Here is a 19,490-nt window from a genome sequence, read left to right as displayed (position 1 = left end):
CAAAGTTTTATTTTTAGTTTTGGATTGACATGACGTATTTACATTTGGGGAGTTCATGTGAAATGTTTGATAAGATTTTTATCAAGGCTTAGTGCTCTTGTAATTGTATTTTTGGAGGATAGTTTTCTTGCTCGAGGGGGACATTTTTTTTTTCTTCGACCGGATTGAAATCTCCATCAAGATTTTTATCGAGATTCATTATGCACCCTATCCTCCTGATTGTACTTTCTCATTTATTAATGAATATCATCTTTTCTCTTAAAAAAAATTATCGGGAATAAGTTCATGTGAAATTTAATATTACTAAAAATTCAAAATAAACTGAAACACGGTTCATAAGGACAATGTTCTTCCTTTTTTGGCCTTGCTTAGTTTATGTTATTAGGCCTGTGCATTGCCTCTTGGGTTGGTGGTTTGGTATTGCTGTACTTTGAAAAAAAAACTATTTCTGTTGTGTTGAGAAAATAAGTCATTTTTGCTGCTAGACGTTTTCCGGTTTTTTTTCATCCAAAAATATGAAAATAAGCTATTTTTAAGTGTTTATCAAACACCTTTTTAAGTTCAATTTCTTTCATATTCACTTTTTATATAAGCATGTCAGTACCAAATTAATACTAAGATTGTGTTTTGAAAAAAAAATTGGTCGCATAAGCTCATTTTTGTAAGAAAACGCCCTCTCTTTACCATTTTTATCTTCTTCTCTACTCTCGCTGCTGAGCGTCGTTCTTCCTCTCTTTCTCTCGACATCACGATTCAGACCCCCACACACCCAAGAACCCGGAAACACCCAAAGCCACCACCATCTCATCCTTTAGACCTCACAAACTGAAGTCCAAGCTCAGTCTCATTCTCTAGGTCAAGATTTATGCCTTGCATACTTGCATGTACGATTTGTTGTATCTCTATAACTACTTAATTTTTTCCGACGTTTTTGCTTGGATTCTAGAGAAGGCCGGCGTCGAGGTTGGTCTCAAATGATTGCTCAGAACCTCAGGTACCTTCTAGACCTATTGCGTATAAATATCTGATTCAAATTTGTGATTAAATATAATTGGGTTTTAGTAAAATTTTCATCATTTTGTAGATTTTTTTGTTTAAGTTTCTGGGTTTCGGAGAATTATTTGTTAAAATTCTGGGTTTTTTTTTTTGGTGTGATTTTCTCTGGAATTTAGTAACCTTTTGTAGGTTTTGTACAGTTTGTCGATTAAATTTCTGAATTTGGTAGTGGGTTTTTGTTTTGTGTGCAGTTGATTGAATTTGGTAATTGGTTTTTGATTTTATCAGTTGTTTTCCATCAACCTCTCTACTGAAATACTGGGAAAAGTGAAAAGTTGTTGAAAGGGAAAAGATCTGTTTTTAGGGAGGTTGATCCGCGGGGAGCTTGATCTCCACCATTACTATCCATAAAAAATTAAAATTACTGATTTTTATTTCCCTTGTTTCAATTTGAATGATGTTCTGTTAAATTTGCTTATTAATGGAGAGGACCTAGCCTTTGGCTGTGGACACATGGTGAGATGCATTAGCAAAAAGACTTGCTTTTGTTCCTTCCTATTATATATGTCATTCACAATTTTTTTATAGCAGGCGTGTCCAGTTTGCCGCCAGCCAATTTGCAGTTTTCTCATAGTGTTTACTACATAACTGCTCAAAAGGATTCGTGTGCATAGTTTTTGTGCTTGATCTTTTGGTGGTGTGGAAAATAATCCATTTTAAGGGTTTTGTTTAGAATGTGGAATTGAAATGATTGCATTTTAGGCGATATTTGGCTATCTGCGTAGTTGTGGTCATTTCTGCATTCCAGTTGGGTTTATTTCATATGACATTATGCCAGAATTGTGTTAAAAATGATGCGTTTGGTCATTTTATGGTGTGGAAAGCTCTGCATGTAGGAATTTTGTAAAAAGAATCGAATGTAATTGCAATTTTGGGGTGCGCCGGTGCTTTTTAGTATAACACTGCCTATCAGAGTTTGAAATATTTGAGACAGGATGGTGCTTGATTAAACTTGGAGTCTTAGGTCTGAGACAAGATGGGGAGTTAAAATTGGTTTTATATGAGGTTTGATTACATTGCATGTTAACTATACTTGAAGTAGTAAGTAGTCTCTGAATCTTATGGTTCATAGTGTCATTTATACTTGAAGTGGAATGTTCAGCATACATTTTTGTCGTGGAACTATGTCTATTAATATGGACAACCCCAATTTGGAATGGATGAAGTACATTTATCAATAACCACTGAATCAGTAGATTGTTGCAGTTATAGGGGAAAGACCATACATGTGCAAAGTCATGTGCTTGACAGCTTTGACGTGTAGCCTAGGAAGTGATTTGATAAATGACATCAGAAAGTGTAAACTAATGAAATTATGTGGATTCTCATTCAACCTGACAGATTGGTCATCAAACGCAAACAATGCATGAATTTAAATGAGATCACAAGAATTGCAAAGCTTAGTTAAATATGACATTGAACTACTTTTGATTAAGTGTAATCTTTAATTACTCAGGAAGTGGAAATTCATTGTCAGGAATATTGAAGTAAGTTTAGTTGCGAGGTTAATGTAGACTACTAGCAATATTGTTATTCAATTGGGCGAGTCCCAATTGAATGTGCGTAACTTTCTTTGTTCATTCAAACTGAAGTTGATCTATTGTTTGAGAGAGCAAGGATAGTATATGTTGTTTGGTTTGTGTGGTTCCCAGAAGAAGCATTATATGATGCACCCAAAAAGGGTTTCGCTTAACTTGGTAGATAGTTCAATAAATAGTCTTAACAAATCATTTCAAACCTCCAACAACTAAAAATTTGTTTTTACTCAATTTGCCTCTTCTTCATGTAAGTATATAGCAATTACATCATGAGACTAAGTAGAGTTAGTGAGATCGAGTGTTTCAATTTCATCTTTCAAATAAGTATATAGCAATGGCATATGTTGGTTCTTCTTCATATAAGTCCACAGAAATACAAAAGCTGATGTTCTGTAGGCTGGTTTATATGTTAAAACCATTGAGTTGAAATTTTCTGTGAACTTAAAGTTTTCCAGTTCAGTTCATGTGGTTCGTTTAAAGTATTATTATTATTTTTACTTTCAACATCATTTACATATCTTCTAATTTCTCTGTTTTAAATTAAATATACTTAACTACATTTAAGTTACATGTTGCTGACCCAGTTAATTTTTATCCTCTATTTGCCTTCTCCCTTGAACATTGATAAAGAACAAATTGTTGATATGTGAGAATCTATGAATGCACAAGAACTAAAGGCATGAGCCTCAGAGTATTGTAATATATTGTACAAACACAAATCTTTGTTTCTTGTTGACCATAAAGATGTAAATAGATTTTGATATAAATGTAAATATATTTGATTATATTTCATACATTTAACACAGTTTTTAAACTTGCAGCATCACGCGGGCTAAGTTGCTTGTTATATATAACTAAAGCTCAAAATAGCCTAAAACACTGTTCATTGAACAATGTTCTTCTGTTTTTGACACTGCCAAATCTGTATTATTACAATTCTGCCGCCTTCCTTTGACACGTGGGATCACACTCCTCCCTCACTTCTTCCTTCCCGGTTGGCTTGGACTGGAATCAAAATCTCCTGCTCCAAATTTCAGGAGGACTTCACTTCTTATTCAAATTGTTCCAGTTCCTCCCTCACTTCAGCCTTCCTGATCACACTCGACATCGTTCCAACCTGAATCTCAAAATCTCAAAAAAAAAGTTTCCAACCTGAATCCGACGACTACGGCGGCACCCTGCATCGAGGTTGGTCTCAAACAATTCCTCATCATCTCAAGTACTTTCTACACCTATTCATGTCAAAATCTTCTTCAAATTTGTGATTTAATATAATTGGGTTTTAGTAAATTTTTCATGGTTTTGTCGAATTACACGTTTAAATTTCTGGGTTTTGAAGAATTCTTCTTTTGATGTCATTTTATTTGAGCAGTGTTGAGCAATCTGGATAGCATCATTTTGATGAAATTTTGCATTTTACTAAGATGTGCTCCAGGGGATTGCAATTTCATCTGCTCCAAACAAGTAGATTCTTTTTAATCTGAATTTAGAAAACTATATTCAAATTTGTTTTACATCTTATTCAGTTGGATTTAGGGGTTGTGTTTTAGTGTTTCCTGGCCTGAGTTGTATATAAAGAAAAAAGAGTGATTCTTTGTATCCTAAAGAGTTCATCATGATCATAGACACAAGTCTGATATTTATCAAGTAAGATGCCAAGTCCTCTTGCATTCATATAATTACATTTGTGAGGCTTTTCTGGGTTTTTGTTGATTGGTTTGCTTATGTAGTATATACACGAAGAGATGATGACACCGCCACAAACATTATCAATATACATGAAAAACCTAGCACTTGGCCCAATCTAACCATTTATTTTGAGCACATCACATCAGCAAAATAATAAAACATATGACAGTGGGGTTTTTTTCAACTCAATTTTTGTTGGCATGTTGTTTTTTATATAAGTATTGATTTGATTAATGCAAGTGCTTTTGGCATTTTGTGACAAAGAAGAAGAAGAATATTATGTATGCTATAACATTAAGAGTCTGAGAATTGAGACGTGAATTGTATGGAGGTAAGCAACAATTATGTGACTTTTTTTTTGCTAAAAAGATTGTGTGACTTTTTGATATGTAACACATTATGAAACAACGAAGAATAGGAAGAAAGTGTAATGTATGATCTCTAACTATTCAACTTTGTTCCAAGCAAATAGTTGCGTTAAGATGGAGAAAATTAAAAATATTTGAAATTCATTTTTGAGTAGGTTTTCATTCTCCAGGTGAAATCTAGATACCAATTCTCAAGATCAGTGGTGAAACAAAGTGGCATATGAAGCAGGCCTCTTGAGTGTAAAATTATAGGGCCACTAAAACCTATCACACTATCTCGTTTCTCTCATTTTCTCATTTGAAAAAAACTCTCTAAAGCAAAAATTCAAACAAACTCCATGGATTCGCAGACCCAGAACACCTCGTTGCAGAGACTCCAAAACGTGGAGAATGTAAGCAGTCAACTACTCAATTCCAATTCCACATAGGAGTTTTGATACCGACGAGAATTTGAATTTTTATTTAATTTTTGGTTGATTGTACAGAGAATCGTTAAGGTTTTGGAGCTAGCAGGAGGCGTCATGGACGAGCTTGCAAACCCTAGCGGTCCCAGAAAGGAGTTCATCAACAACCATTGCCGCGAGTTCATGCAATTGATCAAGGTCTGTATTTTACAAGCTCAGAGTAGTAGCAGCTAGGGGTATCGTCTGCTTCTGTGTGTGTATATACATATATGTTTATATATAACTTAAAATTTGTGTAAGCATGGAGTTTTCATGGAATTTGGGATTTGGGAACTTTAATTGGACCCATGAAGTAGATTGCAAATTTGGAACTTACAAATGTTAGGAGGGGGAAATTTTAGGACTAGGGTTTTTGGGGTCTAGAAGGTTCTGGTTTTTATACTATGAATTGAATTAGGTACTCTTTGATCGAGTTGCTTGAAATGCTTTTTGAATTTTGGATGAATAATCGGAATCTAGTCAATAAGAGTAGTATCTAAAGAATTCGGAAACTTCGTCGAAGAATCAACAAAGTTGCCTAATTTTATTTTGGTATGGGAATAGTTTTTTGGTGCAAAATGTGAGAAATTTTAGGTCTGGTTGAGTAGGTTGGTTGCAAGAGTGGATTATGTACTTACACTTTCTTATTTTGGCTCAACTGTTTTGTGAATCGAGGATGAGGAATTTGGATTATTTTTCTTTTGTGCATCAGGATATTCAAGTGGCACTACGGGATGAGATTAAAAGTGCATGCGATTACCGTCCATTTGAGAAGTGTGATTACAGTTCAAGAATAGCTAATGAGATATGTTGCAAGAAGCTCGAGTATGTCATGTCACAATTGGATCGAATGAAAGAAACAATTGATGAGTATCATAATGCAGTTTGAAGATGCATGGTAGACATTTTACAATCCATTCTCTTCAGTGTTCCATCTTTTTTGTATCAGACTTAGTAGAATATAATCACTTGTTCAATTTACTAGATTAGATTGTGGGGAGGAATGAGGGAAACTGGGCTTTCAATTTATAAATGGGCAGATGTTTTTGTGGATTCTAATTAGCGTTTAAGGTTCATTCTCAATAGATGCACATGTTCTTTGTAACGTTTGTTTGATTGCGTATGATATAACTTGTGCTATCGTTTTCTTTTACCATGAATAGCCTTGCAGATAATATTACTCCAAAGCTTTTCCAGTTCTACAATAAAATTGATGATGTATGTTATATTATTTATGTTGGAGACTGTTTTGTGAACTGCAATTAAGTTACGTACGAGCGAAACAGTAACTTGTATACTTACTGTCCTCTGTAGTTGAAGGGAAAAAAAAAAAAAGGAAATAGAGCTGTGGATTTGAGACGAGAAAAAGAAGGATTCCTGAGTGCAAAGAACTAAAAAGATTTGTGCTGTTTCTAGTTAAGGGCCTAGTAGGGGTTAGAGTTTAGGGTCCATGAGAGCAAAGAAGCTATACCTTGTAGATCATTAAACTTTTTTCAAAAGAAAATTTAATGAAAAGAGTTTGAAAATTTTGAGTTTTAACGATGAAGACAAAATAAAAGATAAAGTGAATAGTAGCAGGATTGATTTTTTAGTGTAAAAATATGATTTTTCGTTAAAGTGAACAGTACCATGAGCTTTTTGTTAAAGTTCTCTTTTTCAAAAGGATCTGGAGTGCAAGGGACAAAAAATATTGAAGGCGTTCTGTAGTGCCGTTTCTAGTTGAGGAGGGTTTAGGGTTCTTGAGCGCATGGAAGCTGATACCATGCACTTTTACGCATCGTTACACCCTTTGCAAAAGTTCTTGGGTGCGCAGAACCAAAATATTGAACACGTTCTGTTGTGTCGTTTTCAGTTGAGGACCCTATTCAGTTGTCTTAGAGATATTCTTTGGTTTTTTTCTTTGTGTTTTGGCTGATTAATCGCCCCCTATGATCACAAAAGTTGTACATCATCTTTGATCTGATCGAAATAAGACTTGGTTTGTTTATATTTAAATAAATTATATATATATTGTTATATATAATATGTAATTTTTCATCTTTTTTGGAAGACTAACACACGAGCAATCCATTTCCTTGATGTAACAACTTTAGCTAATTCAACATGTTCGTAGTATTTATTTTCATTTGATGGCCTTGTTATTGGGATGTTTGATTGAGTTCTACCATGGTAGCCTTCTATCAGAAAAGCATCCATCTGGAAAACATCAAAACCTAGAAAGTAGCTTTTAGGTTTTGGTTTGTGTTGCTTGGATGAGGATCCTCTCCGGATCCTTACTTTTCATATCCTATTCGTTTATCGTGCGACCAAAAATTGTTAGATACTGTTTGTGTTTAATTTGAATAAAAAAATTCAAAATAATTTTTGACCGCACGAGGAGCGGATAAGATGTGAGAATTGCTACCACAAACCTTAGTGTGGCTGTTGGTGTGTTCGACTAGCACGCACTAGTCCAATAATGCTGGGTCTGAGTCATCACTAACCAGCCAGCCTATGACATGCATAGCTTTCCGTCCTTTTTTCATTGACTGATTACAAAGCCTTTTGTATGTTTCCCAATGTTTGGAATCTTGTGATGTTACTAAATGCCTGCAAAATTTGTCTAGTGCTGTTTTTTAACTAGTAAGTGAAGTCCACCTTGATTAAAAATGTGGTTTACAATATGTAATTTACGATGCAATCGGTAAATGTAGAAGTTTGAACCGTCTAACCAAGAAGTCCATATAAACCACGACGATGATCGACTTATTTTTGCGTTCTAAAAGCGTTGTTCGGAAAAATGCTTCTAGTTTTGATGCAAAATTACACAGATATTGCTCATCTGAAAATAATACTATTAACTACTTGGTGCTATTCTTCTACCCTGAAATGAGAAACCTGGATGTTTTCAGCACTGTGTTTCTTGAAATTAGTCAGCTTTCGGTGACTCAAGAACTTGCCCCAGTTGTACGGCTTGTATTTCGCCGGGTTCTGTTCATCTGTCAGCTCCTCCATGGGCATGACCACGGTGTAGTGTGCGGGGTTGACGAAGAACGGAATGGAAAACCTTTCCTTCTCCGTATTCACCACCGCTCTGTGTTCTACACTCTCATATCTATCATTGCTCCAAACCTGCATAAAGACATATCGATAACGCTCGCGGTTCTACGTTTGTGTGCATGTCCTTTGGTCCTTAGGTAGTTAGAAGTGGGAAACAAGTTTGGCTACTTGTAAATTTCAAAAATAATCTGCACACAAGTACTTAGTATTAAGTTTGTAGAGGGGAACCTGAAGAATGTCACCAACATTGATGATATAGGCATTTGAGGTGGGTTTAACCGGAATCCACTCTCCGTCTGCTTTTCTCTTCACCTCCAGTCCTCCGACATCATCCTGAGACAGCACGGTTAGAGCACCGCTGTCCTTGTGGCGACCAACACCAAGAGCTAACTGAGGGGAAGGGCAAGGTGGATAGTGATTGAGCCTGATAAAACTTGTCTGGTCTTTGAAGTAGCTGTTGAACCTGTTTTCTGGCAAGCCTAGGCTCAAGGCAATAAGTCCCAACAACTTGAGAGCTAGTTTTTCTACTTCTCGAGCGTATTCATCACACAACACCCTGGTATTAGATCGTACGAGTCAAATTCCAAATTTGTGTCTAAAGTAATTATGTTCACTCTCCTCTTAGTAATCAACTAATCATTGAGTTACCTTAGTTCTGGAAGTTGCTCAGGCCATTGGTTAGTCCACTCTATCTCTTCGTTGTCCGCAGGATCAGCTGAAACGGGCATTAACATAGGTTCCTCCACTGTGAAATCGAACACCTCCTTCCAGTCTCGTACGTTCTTGGTATGCTCAGTATCGTAGTAACCCAACACACTTTTTTCATCCCTCCAAATCCGCCTTTTCTCCTCCGAAGGCAGATCAAAGAACTTCCGAGCAGCAGCCTCAGTCTTTCCGAGCGTATCAAGTTGTACTCCATGGTTGATCACTTGGAAGAACCCCCAGTCTTTGCATGCATTGCCGATCTCTCTAACAAGTTTGTCAAGGGCTTTTGGGTCAGAAGAGTTGTCTGCGGAGTTTATGGGAGACAGGTCAATTAATGGTATGCCATCAGCTTCGATGATGGAGAGTTTTGGCCGGTGCTCGGGATCTTGGATGAAAGCTGGATTAATCTCTCCCATGGATGGCGATTTTGATTTGGAAGGAAAGTAACTCAATTCTTTTTCTTGAAGGAAAGTAACTCAATTCTTTTTCTGTCTTGCAAGAGTGCTACTAGAAGAATGGCTCGTTGAAGTTTTATCTTGAATCTGGACAGGTTTTTGTCAATTGTTATTTTGGAAGGTTGGGACAGTTCATGCTGGCCTCGGAAATTTTTGTGACCATAACACCGTCATGTAGTGTTACTATTGTTCCCGTTGTCTTTACTCCACATGATCCCGATGCAGACATAGAATGACATGATTGAGATAAAATTTTTATATAAACGATTTGATTGAGAAAGATTAGATGGTATTTGTGGCAGGATGCTGACTTTCAACATACAATATTGCAGAATTTTGGACTTAATCAAAAGGTCTTGTTTAAGTTGATTCTTTTTCGACAGAGCAACATAAAGGAGGTAAATGATATATGAAGCTGGTGTTATTTTCTGCAAAGTTATGCATACAGCGTTTTTCGTACGTGAAGCTAAAATGACGGAAAACTCGTTCGAATCGACTTAATCCGGTTCTCGGAAATGGTAAATCTGGATGTTTTCGGTGTTGAGTATCTTCAAGTTAGTGAGCTTTCTTTGAGTAATGAACTTTCCCGAGCTGTAAGCAGTTCTTCCAATGTAGTGAGCTGGGTTGAGGAAGTAGGCAATGGAAAGCCTTTCCTTCTCCGAGTTAACCATCACTCTGTGCTCCACGCTCCCGTATCTCTCGTTGCTCCAAATCTGCATAAACATATCGATTTGTTTTATGAATGAACGAAGCTCAACGAGAGGACTTGGTATGAAGTTTGAAGATTGGTTTCTGAATAACGTCACCAACATTGATGATACAGGCATTTGGGGTAGGTTTAATTCGTATCCACTCCCCGTCTGTTTTTCTCTTCACTCCAATCCTTCAACTTCATCTCGAGCTAGCACGGTTAAAGCACCACCATCCTTGTGGCGACCAACGCCAATAGCCCACTCAGGGGAAGGACAAGGCGAACAGTGGTTGAGTCTGATAAAACTGGTTTGGTTTTTCAAGTAGCTGCGGAACCTCACTTCTGGCAAACCTAGGCTCAATGCAATCAATCCAATCAACTATAGACCTAGCTTTTCGACTTCTCGAACATACTCTTTTCATCCCCTCTAATCTTCCTCTTCTCCTCCAAGGGCAGCGCAAAGAACTTCCGAGCAGCAGCCTCAATCCTTTGGCGCTTCTCCAACAGAACCCTGTGGTTGATCACTTGGAAGAAACCCCAGTCCTTGCATGCATTGCCTATTTGTGCGATAAGCCTTTCGATGGCCTTGGTCGGAAATGGAGTCTGGTAAAAATGGCTTTGGGGTCGGAAACAGAGTCTGGGGAGTTTACCGGAGAGAGGTCGATCAAGGGTATGCCTTCGGCTTCGGTGACGGAGAGTTTTTAATCACGTTTAGCATGAACTTAACAGTGATCATTACAATGCGAAAGGCTTGTAGTTCAAATTGTTAAGCAAGTTTACCTCTACACCTCAGGTCATGTATTCGGTTCATACTCCTTGTGTCGCTTGTATTAAAAGAAAATTGGTGATTGTTATAGTATATTTACTTCAAGGTTTGATATTCCTTGAAGATTGCACTTAGATATCTGCCTTAGACTTGCAGAGAGATATAGAAGGTTTAAGTAAAAGTAGGCGACTTTACATGCAACTCACTTATTAGCAGTTACAGAAGCAGATTCCAAAGCCTCCGACCTGGTTACATAGCACAGTAATCACAAGAAGCGAAAAGAATATTGCGCTGCCAGTTGCTACCGGTGATCAAACGTTCATGCTATACTATCTCATATCTACTCCGGTAACTTGAAATGATGAATTTGGATGTTCTCCGCCTCTTGTTTCTTGAAATCACTGCGGTTTCTGGTAGCATAAAACTTTCCCCAGTTGTATTCCCTGTATTTGGCAGGATTTCCATCACTCAGTAGCTCCTCCAAGGGCTTCACCATCACATGGTGGGCTGGGAAGAAGAAGAAAGGAATTGAAAATCTCTCTTTCTCAGAATTCACCACCACGCGGTGCTCCACACTCTCATATTTGTCGTTGCTCCAAACCTGCAATTCACAGAGTGAACACACATATTACGTCCCGTATAATTGTAATGATTAAAATTCACTTACAGTTCTGCTTCTTGTGCCAACAGAAATGCTTGTCGAAAATCTGGTTGGTCCAACTAAGAAAGGAATGGTGAGTCTTTAGGAGTATTTCATACGCTTAAAAGTTCAAAACTTTTTCTTCATTTCTTTTATTGTGCAAAAGGGTATTTTGCAAGAACATCATTCATGATTAAGACATAACGGGATGATTTCATTTCACTGAAACTGTTGTTTCACACCTCGAGAACTTTAACTTCGTAGTTCAAAATGGTGATTTTCAAAAACAATCTCATTCGTAATTACAGCTCCATAGATGCATATTTAAAGTTGTCATTTCGCCGAAACTATATAGTTCATGAGTGGTACCTGAACAATGTCACCGACATTGATGATGTAGGCATCCGGGGTGGGCGTGACTGGACTCCACTCTCCATCTGATTTCCGCCTAACTTCTAGTCCTCCAACGTCATCTTGGGCAAGGACAGTTAAGGCGCCAGCATCCTTGTGCGGGCCAACACCTAGAGCTAGGTGAGGGGAAGGGCATGGAGGATAGTGATTGAGTCTGACCAAGCTCGTTTGGTGGTCTTTGAAGTAGTCATCGAACCTGTTTTTGGGCTGGCCTAAGCTCAAAGCAATTAGTCCTAGCAACTTGTATGCTAGTTTTTCGACCGCTTGAGCATACTCTTGGCAGACCTCTCTGCTCAAGGCAGTCAATTCGAGTACATAAACCACACGCCAAGGTGAAGAAAAACAATTAGCATTATGGAGTAAACTGTACATAAACCACAACAAGATATGCTAAAATTTGGTGGAGTTGGTACTAGATTGGCATCACATGCCAATTTCTAATTGAAAATTTAGTTTGATCTTCATGAATCCGATCTTGTAACACTTCTGAATTGGTAACTAGCCCTGTGAATCAAGTTCAGACTTCTAGAACTTCAACCAGTCGAGGGGACTCGAGCATTATGGAGTGGTGTTCAAGCACTCTTCGAGTGGCTATATTTCTAAATATTCAAAAAAAAAAATCTAATGTGTTCTAAGTTCAAACCAAAGAAAATTCATAATCAGCCGACTTTACGCAAATCATTCTATAGAAGGTGATACTAAAAACTGAAAAAACAAGGAATTGATTGTCAAACGGGCCCTAAAATAAGCGAAAACAAATAAATTACCTGAACTCAGGAGGGTACTGAGGCCACTGATTAGTCAACACCCTCAGCTCCTCATCACCTGGCTCATGTGAAGCTGGGACAGCCGTCTGATCTTCCACCAAGAAATCAAACACTTCCTTCCAATCTCTAACATTCTTAGTGTGCTCACCATCATGGTACCCCAAAGCATTCACCATGTCCCTCTTCACCTTCCTCTTCTCCTCACCTGGTAGCTCAAAGAATTTCTTGGCCACATCCTCAATCTTCCTGCCCAGTTCTAGTGGAACCCCATGATTCACAACTTGGAAAAACCCCCAGTTTTTGCATGCATGGCCTATTTCTGAAACCAGTTTAGCATGGCCCGAGACGTCACTTGGCGATGAATCTGTTTCGCGTAAGTCATTCTCCTCGAGACCGGTGCTTAGAGCTGAGAGGTCAATTGTGGGGATTCCATCAATAAGTGATGAGTTTTTAGGTTTGGGATTCGGCCTCCTGTCGATGGCTTGGATGAAGGCCGGATCAACCTCTCCCATGGGTAAAGTTGAGGTTCAAGGAGAGATGATGGTGGAGTTTAGTGAAATTTGGTGGTGTTCTTGGCATGATTTTGTTGTTGTACAATGAACCTAGACGTTTCTTGAGAGGGAAATAATGGAGACAATATACTGGGTAGGTGCTGCTGAATTGACAGGTATTCCTGGTAACGTGTGGTTCTTTTTGAATCCGGATTCTTTGTAAGGATCTTGGGAATCCGTCAATCATATATGTTGATCATACATAGTTAGAAATCATTTTAAATATATATTTTTTAAAATTAAATACAAACAGTACATGACAAAAATTGATCACACGATGTATGATAAACGGATACGATTTACGGATTTCCAGGATCCTCACCAAAAAAATTCAGAGAGGATCCGATTGGCTTCTTTTTATATAATGTCTAAATCATAATTATTGCCTTATTGGACAATATTGGTAGCTAAATGGAAAGGGATCATTTCCGATCCATTCCTCCTAATCCACCAAATTAGGGAATTCATACCATTGAAATTTGATCAAACGGCTACAAACAGGGGGCCACTTTAAAAGTTATAATAACTTCAGCAGTTTGATTAAATTTCAATGGCACGAATTTCCTGATTGGTGGATTAAGAGGAAGGGATCCGGAGAGGATCCCTTTCCATAGCTAAATAGGAGTGCATAGTTTGCAAGGTAATATGAACCAGTACCATGTATGCTTATCTTCCTCTTTACTTTGTAAGTGAGATTTTACGTTCGACTTACATGAATGACGAGGACGTACTCATAATTGACAGATCAGTCTGAGTAAAAGTAAGAAGAGGAGTGTGGAGGAAACTAATGGACACGTACGAATATCGATGCATTGTGAACCTACATACGTATCAAAATCTAAAAATTACCTAAGCACTTGTGCAACTGATTTTAACATGTCATCCAACGTCATGTCAAATTGCACTAAGCATCCTTGTAGTGGGGTCATATGCCAAATTCAATAATGTGGTGTAGAAAAATCTAAATTATACCAAATGCTTTGTCATTTACATTAGTGAAAGGATCATTTTAGGCATTCAAGTTTATTTGGCCAAAGATCGATTACAAATGTGGCCACAATGCGAGGGCATAATGACTTACATGGCACGGGTGCACCACTATCCTGACATACCGTGCCAATGAAATAAAAATGTATAAATTTCCTTTCCACGTCTTTGTATCAATGGCACAGAACATCACGTGGTGATATAACCACGGTTTTTGCAATCATGTTCATCAAGCTTTCCATTACTACAAAATCTTGCCATCACAAGCAAACCAAACTAATTTGGACTATATATTATCCGGCGCGTTAACAAAATCTCTTTCATGATTGATAGATTCTTACTAGAAATTAAATCAACAAAACTTTAATTAATGCAAACGTATAATTTCTACCTTATTGTTACAAGTTGCTGATTGTTTTACAGTTCTAAGAACTTCAATTTCGTATAACACTTGAAACGATGTGAAAACTTAAACTCACTCTAAATGCCGACTATTTACAAAACTAAACTGAGAGCTTAAAGATTTGAGGTCTCTCACGCTGCAGGCATAGAGGTTGAAATGACAACGTACGAAAAGTAGTGTAGCCCATCCTGGATTTTGCTCAAAGCTGTGGTCTGGTCATCACGAAGGTGTTTAGAGAAAGAACTTGCTTTTTCTTGGATCGATGTATGTGGGAGCACTTCGTGGGATTCCTCAGAAGCGCCCTTTATGGCTGCTAGATAAGCTTCTGCAACATCAGATATACCTGAAAAGTTCATCAAAACTCAAACTGTCAACAAAAATATATTTGCTACATAAAAAGACATTGAAGACCTCAGGAGTGCAGGGTATTGATAGGTTTAATTAATCCACTATGAAATGGAATCATTAAGAAGTCAGTGTAAAAGCACAGAGAAAAGACATGAAGCTTTAGGAGTTGGGGAACTTAGGAATTAGGCCCCCAAACAATAATATATTCGGGTTCAAATGTTGCTGTCTCCATGTGGATTATCTTCCCAATTGTTCAACAAACTAGTCACCTAATAGCTAACCACTCTTCTTGACACACACACAAAAAAAAAAAAAAAAAAAAAAAAAAAAAGGCTAACCACTCTACCATTGAGCAATTAAGTAACAATAAGTGATTAGATCTGAGAGTATATTAATTGTAATGGCATATTTTCAACTAGGAAAAGGGTAGTCAATTATGAGCATAAGCAGCACTAAACAGAGTTCAAGGAAATTAACCTGTGACGAAACTGCTAGACACTGCCTCCACATATCCTGTCATTGTTTGTGTTTTTGATCTGATTATCTTTGCTTTCTCAACAGAATCTTCAGGCCAATCAATATTCTCCAGATCGGCATCCACATCTTCTGCCTGAGTTTTGTTTGCACTAGATATGACGGATTTACCAAGCATCAACAGTTGAGATACCGCTGAACAGCACAATTCTGACAGCCTCTGCAAAAATATGATTACGTCAGAACTATTGAACCCATGTCTATAAAAATGCCGATGGAATAATACAGTAACAGAAGATAATCACGTACATGAACCCCCTCTGAGTGAAGACTCTCTAATCTACCAGTTGTTCTTTGAATTATATCGTTCACAGCTTGTCCTGCTAAGGCACTTGTGAACCTAAAAAGAACATAAGAAGAAAAATTTAAAGTCATAGTAACAATGCATGGTGTAAAAATAAACAAAAATAAGGAAGCATAGAAGACCACACATGTTTTTACAGCAATATGTCAACCAAGATCACAAATTCATGAGGAACAAACGACTCCATTTCTTTTAATTGGACGCTGTTGAAATTGCAAAAAAAATATGTACAGTGAGAAGGCTGATTAAAATGCAATCCGGTTTTGAAATTGGACATATCAGCACCCAGCAATAACTTTTCATAGGACTCCCCTGCCACCAGTCCCACCCTTAAAAGATATTTATTTTCTGAGAGTATCATGCATTTCAAGTCTGATGCAATGTTGGGAGCAATATGATCTATATGCACATGCACACATCTCTATAAGCACACGATTATAAAGAAATTAATTTTGAAATCATTTAGCGCGAAGCCTCAGATCTCCAATCAATTCAGATTGACAAGGACAGTGGGCAGGGAAAGGACACATCATCAACAGTGGCTTGGCAAAATTGTCTCAATGTAACTCAGACAGATGCAAGAACAGCAAGTTTTACAATTGCTGTAATCAGATGTTGGCTTTAGTGTAAACGTAGTTGTTTGTTTGTAAATTGAGTGGATAAACAGAGGGTAATGGAGCAACAAAGGTAAGGCAATAAAAGAATATTGATTGGCCAGTAGATTTATAAAAGCTTGAAGATCAGTATATAGTATTTATGAAAATCAGATGAAAGTCAATAGAACTAAACAGCCATTCATTGAAGCAAATAATCTATAAAAAGAAAAAGACAAGACAATAAAAATAGAAATTGAACAAAATATAGTACCCAGCCGCCATATCAGCAGCCTTGCTGACGCTTGAATCATGCAAACTCTTCATCTCATTGATATTTCCATCATCTCCGGTCTTTTTCTTTTTGCCTTTGTCCGACTCTGCACCACTTCCATCCAACTCAATATTCAGACTGAAAATCTGTTGCACCTGTTTAAGCTTTCCATCATAAATAGACTTCTGTTCTGATGACAATTTTCCTTTTCTCCGATTAAATAATAGCGCATAATGGCTGGACAAAGCCTCCAGTTCCTGACAGTGATACAAAATAACAACTTTAATACATTTTATTCCCTACAATAACAATATTTAACCTCAAAATTAAATAACTGACCTCCAACTGTTCTGGACCTCCATATATGTAGAAACACCGATCAAATCCCACTTCCTCATATAACTGATCCTCTTCAGTTTCCTTTTCAGAAAGTGTAGAATCCTTATCAACTTCTATACCAGTCTCTGTGATCAGTAGATCCAAAGTTTCCTTTCCTACAAGCTCAAGCACTTGCATTCCCTTTGATGTAAAAGCTTTTCCAGTCTGTACACGAAACCAAGATAAGCAATGATGTACCATTAGTTAACCAAAAAAGTAGCAGGGGAACGCAAACCTCTAATAAGGATGGTGTGGTAGAACCAGCACCTCCACCTTGCTGGATAGATCCCGCAAGGTTCACAGCAGAATTCTCAATCCTAGAGAACAAGAAGTTGAAAGTCAGGTCAAGTTTGTGTTTCTAATTTGGATTTCGCACTTTGCACAAATATATCAACTCCATAATCTATGTTAGAAGTTGGAACTTAGAATCTTGAGCCCAATAGTCCACTATCAGATTACTAATTCGTTAGTTTCCCGAGAAACAAGAGAAATCATGTGGACTGTAGCCATCTGCTAATTACTAAATTTTGGTCCAGAGAAAATCCGCAAAAATACTAGTACATTCAACTCCAGTGTAACATACTTGTGCACTAGATCAGTACCCCCTTTCAATGCACTTCCTAATGCTTGCCAAGCTCCTGTAGCAAAATTCTCCACGGAACTATCAAGCACTTTCAAACCCTGAAAGTAATGAAAATTAGCATGTTAAGTGGAGAACAAAAGGAAGGCATCAGCTTTAGAGGATTGAAGCAAAATTCAAGATACAAACACCTCCAATCTAGTGCAACAGAAAGAGTTGGTGTTAAATTATCCTAAATCAATTTGAGACTGTATAGAAGTAGATGTGGTTCTTGTAAAATTTGCATTAGCGTAGCAATAGCTAGACGTATGATTAATAAGTACAACATAAGAAACAAACGGAATGAAAACATGACGAACTTAGCATAACAAACTTCATGAATATATGATCGGCGTGAATGCATTAACACAAACGACTTGCAGATATATAAAAAAGAGGTATCAACTCCATAAATTTACAACTTGCCTGACCGAAAAGTGAATCCTCACTAGCTTTCTCCAATTTATCAAGAGCAGCCTTTCTTTGCTTTTCATGCTCATCTTGGCTCTCAGTGTCGTCTTGGGTTTCCTTTTCAGCATCCCCTTCTTCCTCCTTGGAACATTCTTCTGAGTCCTCAGCAGCTTGCATGTCGGCAAGGCTCTTCGCTGCCGTCTGAGCAGCCGCAGCCGCCTGCATCCAAAAACCGCCACTTCACAAACCGAACCACAAAATGCAGCAACCCTAAATTCTTCCATTTTAACTACATACATAAATCTCTGCATATTTTATAACTTTCAATTGGATAACGTCACTAAATTCTTAATAGCTTAAACCTACTTTCAGATTCGCAGTCGAAACAGTTAATTAAATCCGATATCATCTAAACCCACCAGAAAGTATATCCACTCATCAACATTTCCCAAACTTATAAACCCTAATTTTCCAAAGCACACCAAATCAGGTAAACTTACCATACAAATGCAGATGCAAATACATTTATGAAACGCTGGAGACACTTACATTGCGGGAGATCTCTTCGGCGGCTTTCTGGAGATCTGAGAAGACGGACGAAAACCCCCAACCTCCCCATCCTCCGCCACTTTTCGCCGGCGACACTTGTGCTTCAGCTGCTCCTCCTTTTGGTTCTTCTTTCTCTTCCTGTTGAGGACCTTTGTCCTCCTTGAGCGGCTGTTTGTCTTCTTCCTCCATTGCCGATTGAATCCACGCGCTTTCGTGAGAATGGAAGTTCGAAAGATTGATCGAAATGAAACCTTACCTCGCCATCTGCTTCATCGGCGTGCCTTCGAATTTTCGAAGGCTATCCACCAGGTACACGACGTCGTTTTTGGTGGTTTTGAGAATACGACATCCGTTTGGCACTACCAAAGTACCCTGGTCTACCAAACAGGGAGAACCTTAGCCGTCTAGCACTGCTGAATTGCCTTATTCAAGCATAAGATATTTTTTTAATTACGGTGTACTTCACACGATTTACATATTTTAAATGTATTTGTATGCGTAAATTAATAAAAGGAAAGTCAAATATTTGAAGTAAATGAATAATCTTAGATCATGCTAGATGAAACCTCTCGTAAACCAATTAAAGCAGCTGAATTCACATAATAAAATTGGTCTCTATAGAATTTACATTAAGAATAGAGAAAATAATATTTAATAAAAAATTGATTGAATCATATTATTGCTAGCCCATTGTGAGACTAAGCACACCTCCTCCCCTTTAGTGTAGATAATATTGTTTGTTAAAAAAAAAAAACAATCATTTGACAACTAATTTAATCACATTATTATCCACGTACGAAAGATCTTTTTATACCCGGGCATTACACATCTCTTAATATTTTTTTGAACGTGTTTAAAAATAGAGAAAATAATATTTAATAAACAACTGATTGAATCACATTCTTGTTAGCCTATTGTGAGGCTAAGCCCACCTCCTTCCCTTTAGTGTAGATAATATCGTTTGTTAAAAT

The 19,490-nt window shown here is 37.5% G+C and overlaps 4 protein-coding genes and 1 pseudogene across 4 annotated transcripts; 1 reads left to right on the top strand and 4 right to left on the bottom strand.

The window, feature by feature from the left end:
- The first annotated feature begins 642 nt into the window (after positions 1-642).
- Positions 643-6,250, top strand: LOC137729772 (mediator of RNA polymerase II transcription subunit 11). The gene is made up of 4 exons (XM_068468795.1): positions 643-994; positions 4,807-5,043; positions 5,137-5,253; positions 5,807-6,250. The coding sequence occupies exons 2-4, from the start codon at positions 4,990-4,992 to the stop codon at positions 5,981-5,983; spliced, it is 348 nt and encodes a 115-aa protein (XP_068324896.1). The 5' UTR covers positions 643-994; positions 4,807-4,989; the 3' UTR covers positions 5,984-6,250.
- Positions 6,251-7,803: 1,553 nt separating this feature from the next.
- Positions 7,804-9,508, bottom strand: LOC137730208 (protein LATERAL BRANCHING OXIDOREDUCTASE 1-like). The gene is made up of 3 exons (XM_068469279.1): positions 8,782-9,508; positions 8,362-8,689; positions 7,804-8,205 (listed from the first exon to the last, which is right to left on the bottom strand). Exons 1-3 carry the CDS (start codon positions 9,252-9,254, stop codon positions 7,945-7,947), a joined length of 1,062 nt encoding a protein of 353 aa, XP_068325380.1. The 5' UTR covers positions 9,255-9,508; the 3' UTR covers positions 7,804-7,944.
- A 186-nt stretch (positions 9,509-9,694) lies between these two features.
- On the bottom strand, positions 9,695-10,689 carry LOC137730031 (protein LATERAL BRANCHING OXIDOREDUCTASE 1-like; annotated as a pseudogene).
- Positions 10,690-10,920: 231 nt separating this feature from the next.
- On the bottom strand, positions 10,921-13,179 carry LOC137730030 (protein LATERAL BRANCHING OXIDOREDUCTASE 1-like). The gene is made up of 3 exons (XM_068469100.1): positions 12,569-13,179; positions 11,760-12,090; positions 10,921-11,351 (listed from the first exon to the last, which is right to left on the bottom strand). Exons 1-3 carry the CDS (start codon positions 13,078-13,080, stop codon positions 11,091-11,093), a joined length of 1,104 nt encoding a protein of 367 aa, XP_068325201.1. The 5' UTR covers positions 13,081-13,179; the 3' UTR covers positions 10,921-11,090.
- A 1,232-nt stretch (positions 13,180-14,411) lies between these two features.
- LOC137728756 (uncharacterized) lies at positions 14,412-18,806 on the bottom strand. Its single transcript, XM_068467513.1, has 9 exons — positions 18,520-18,806; positions 17,986-18,189; positions 17,524-17,621; positions 17,176-17,257; positions 16,902-17,105; positions 16,563-16,819; positions 15,641-15,731; positions 15,335-15,551; positions 14,412-14,852 (listed from the first exon to the last, which is right to left on the bottom strand). The coding sequence occupies exons 1-9, from the start codon at positions 18,706-18,708 to the stop codon at positions 14,641-14,643; spliced, it is 1,554 nt and encodes a 517-aa protein (XP_068323614.1). The 5' UTR covers positions 18,709-18,806; the 3' UTR covers positions 14,412-14,640.
- Between the last annotated feature and the right edge of the window lie 684 nt (positions 18,807-19,490).

Source organism: Pyrus communis, chromosome 3, assembly GCF_963583255.1.
Source record: "Pyrus communis chromosome 3, drPyrComm1.1, whole genome shotgun sequence".
NCBI lineage: Eukaryota > Viridiplantae > Streptophyta > Magnoliopsida > Rosales > Rosaceae > Pyrus > Pyrus communis.
Note: the sequence above shows the minus strand (reverse complement) of the source record. Positions and strands in the feature narration are given on the sequence as shown.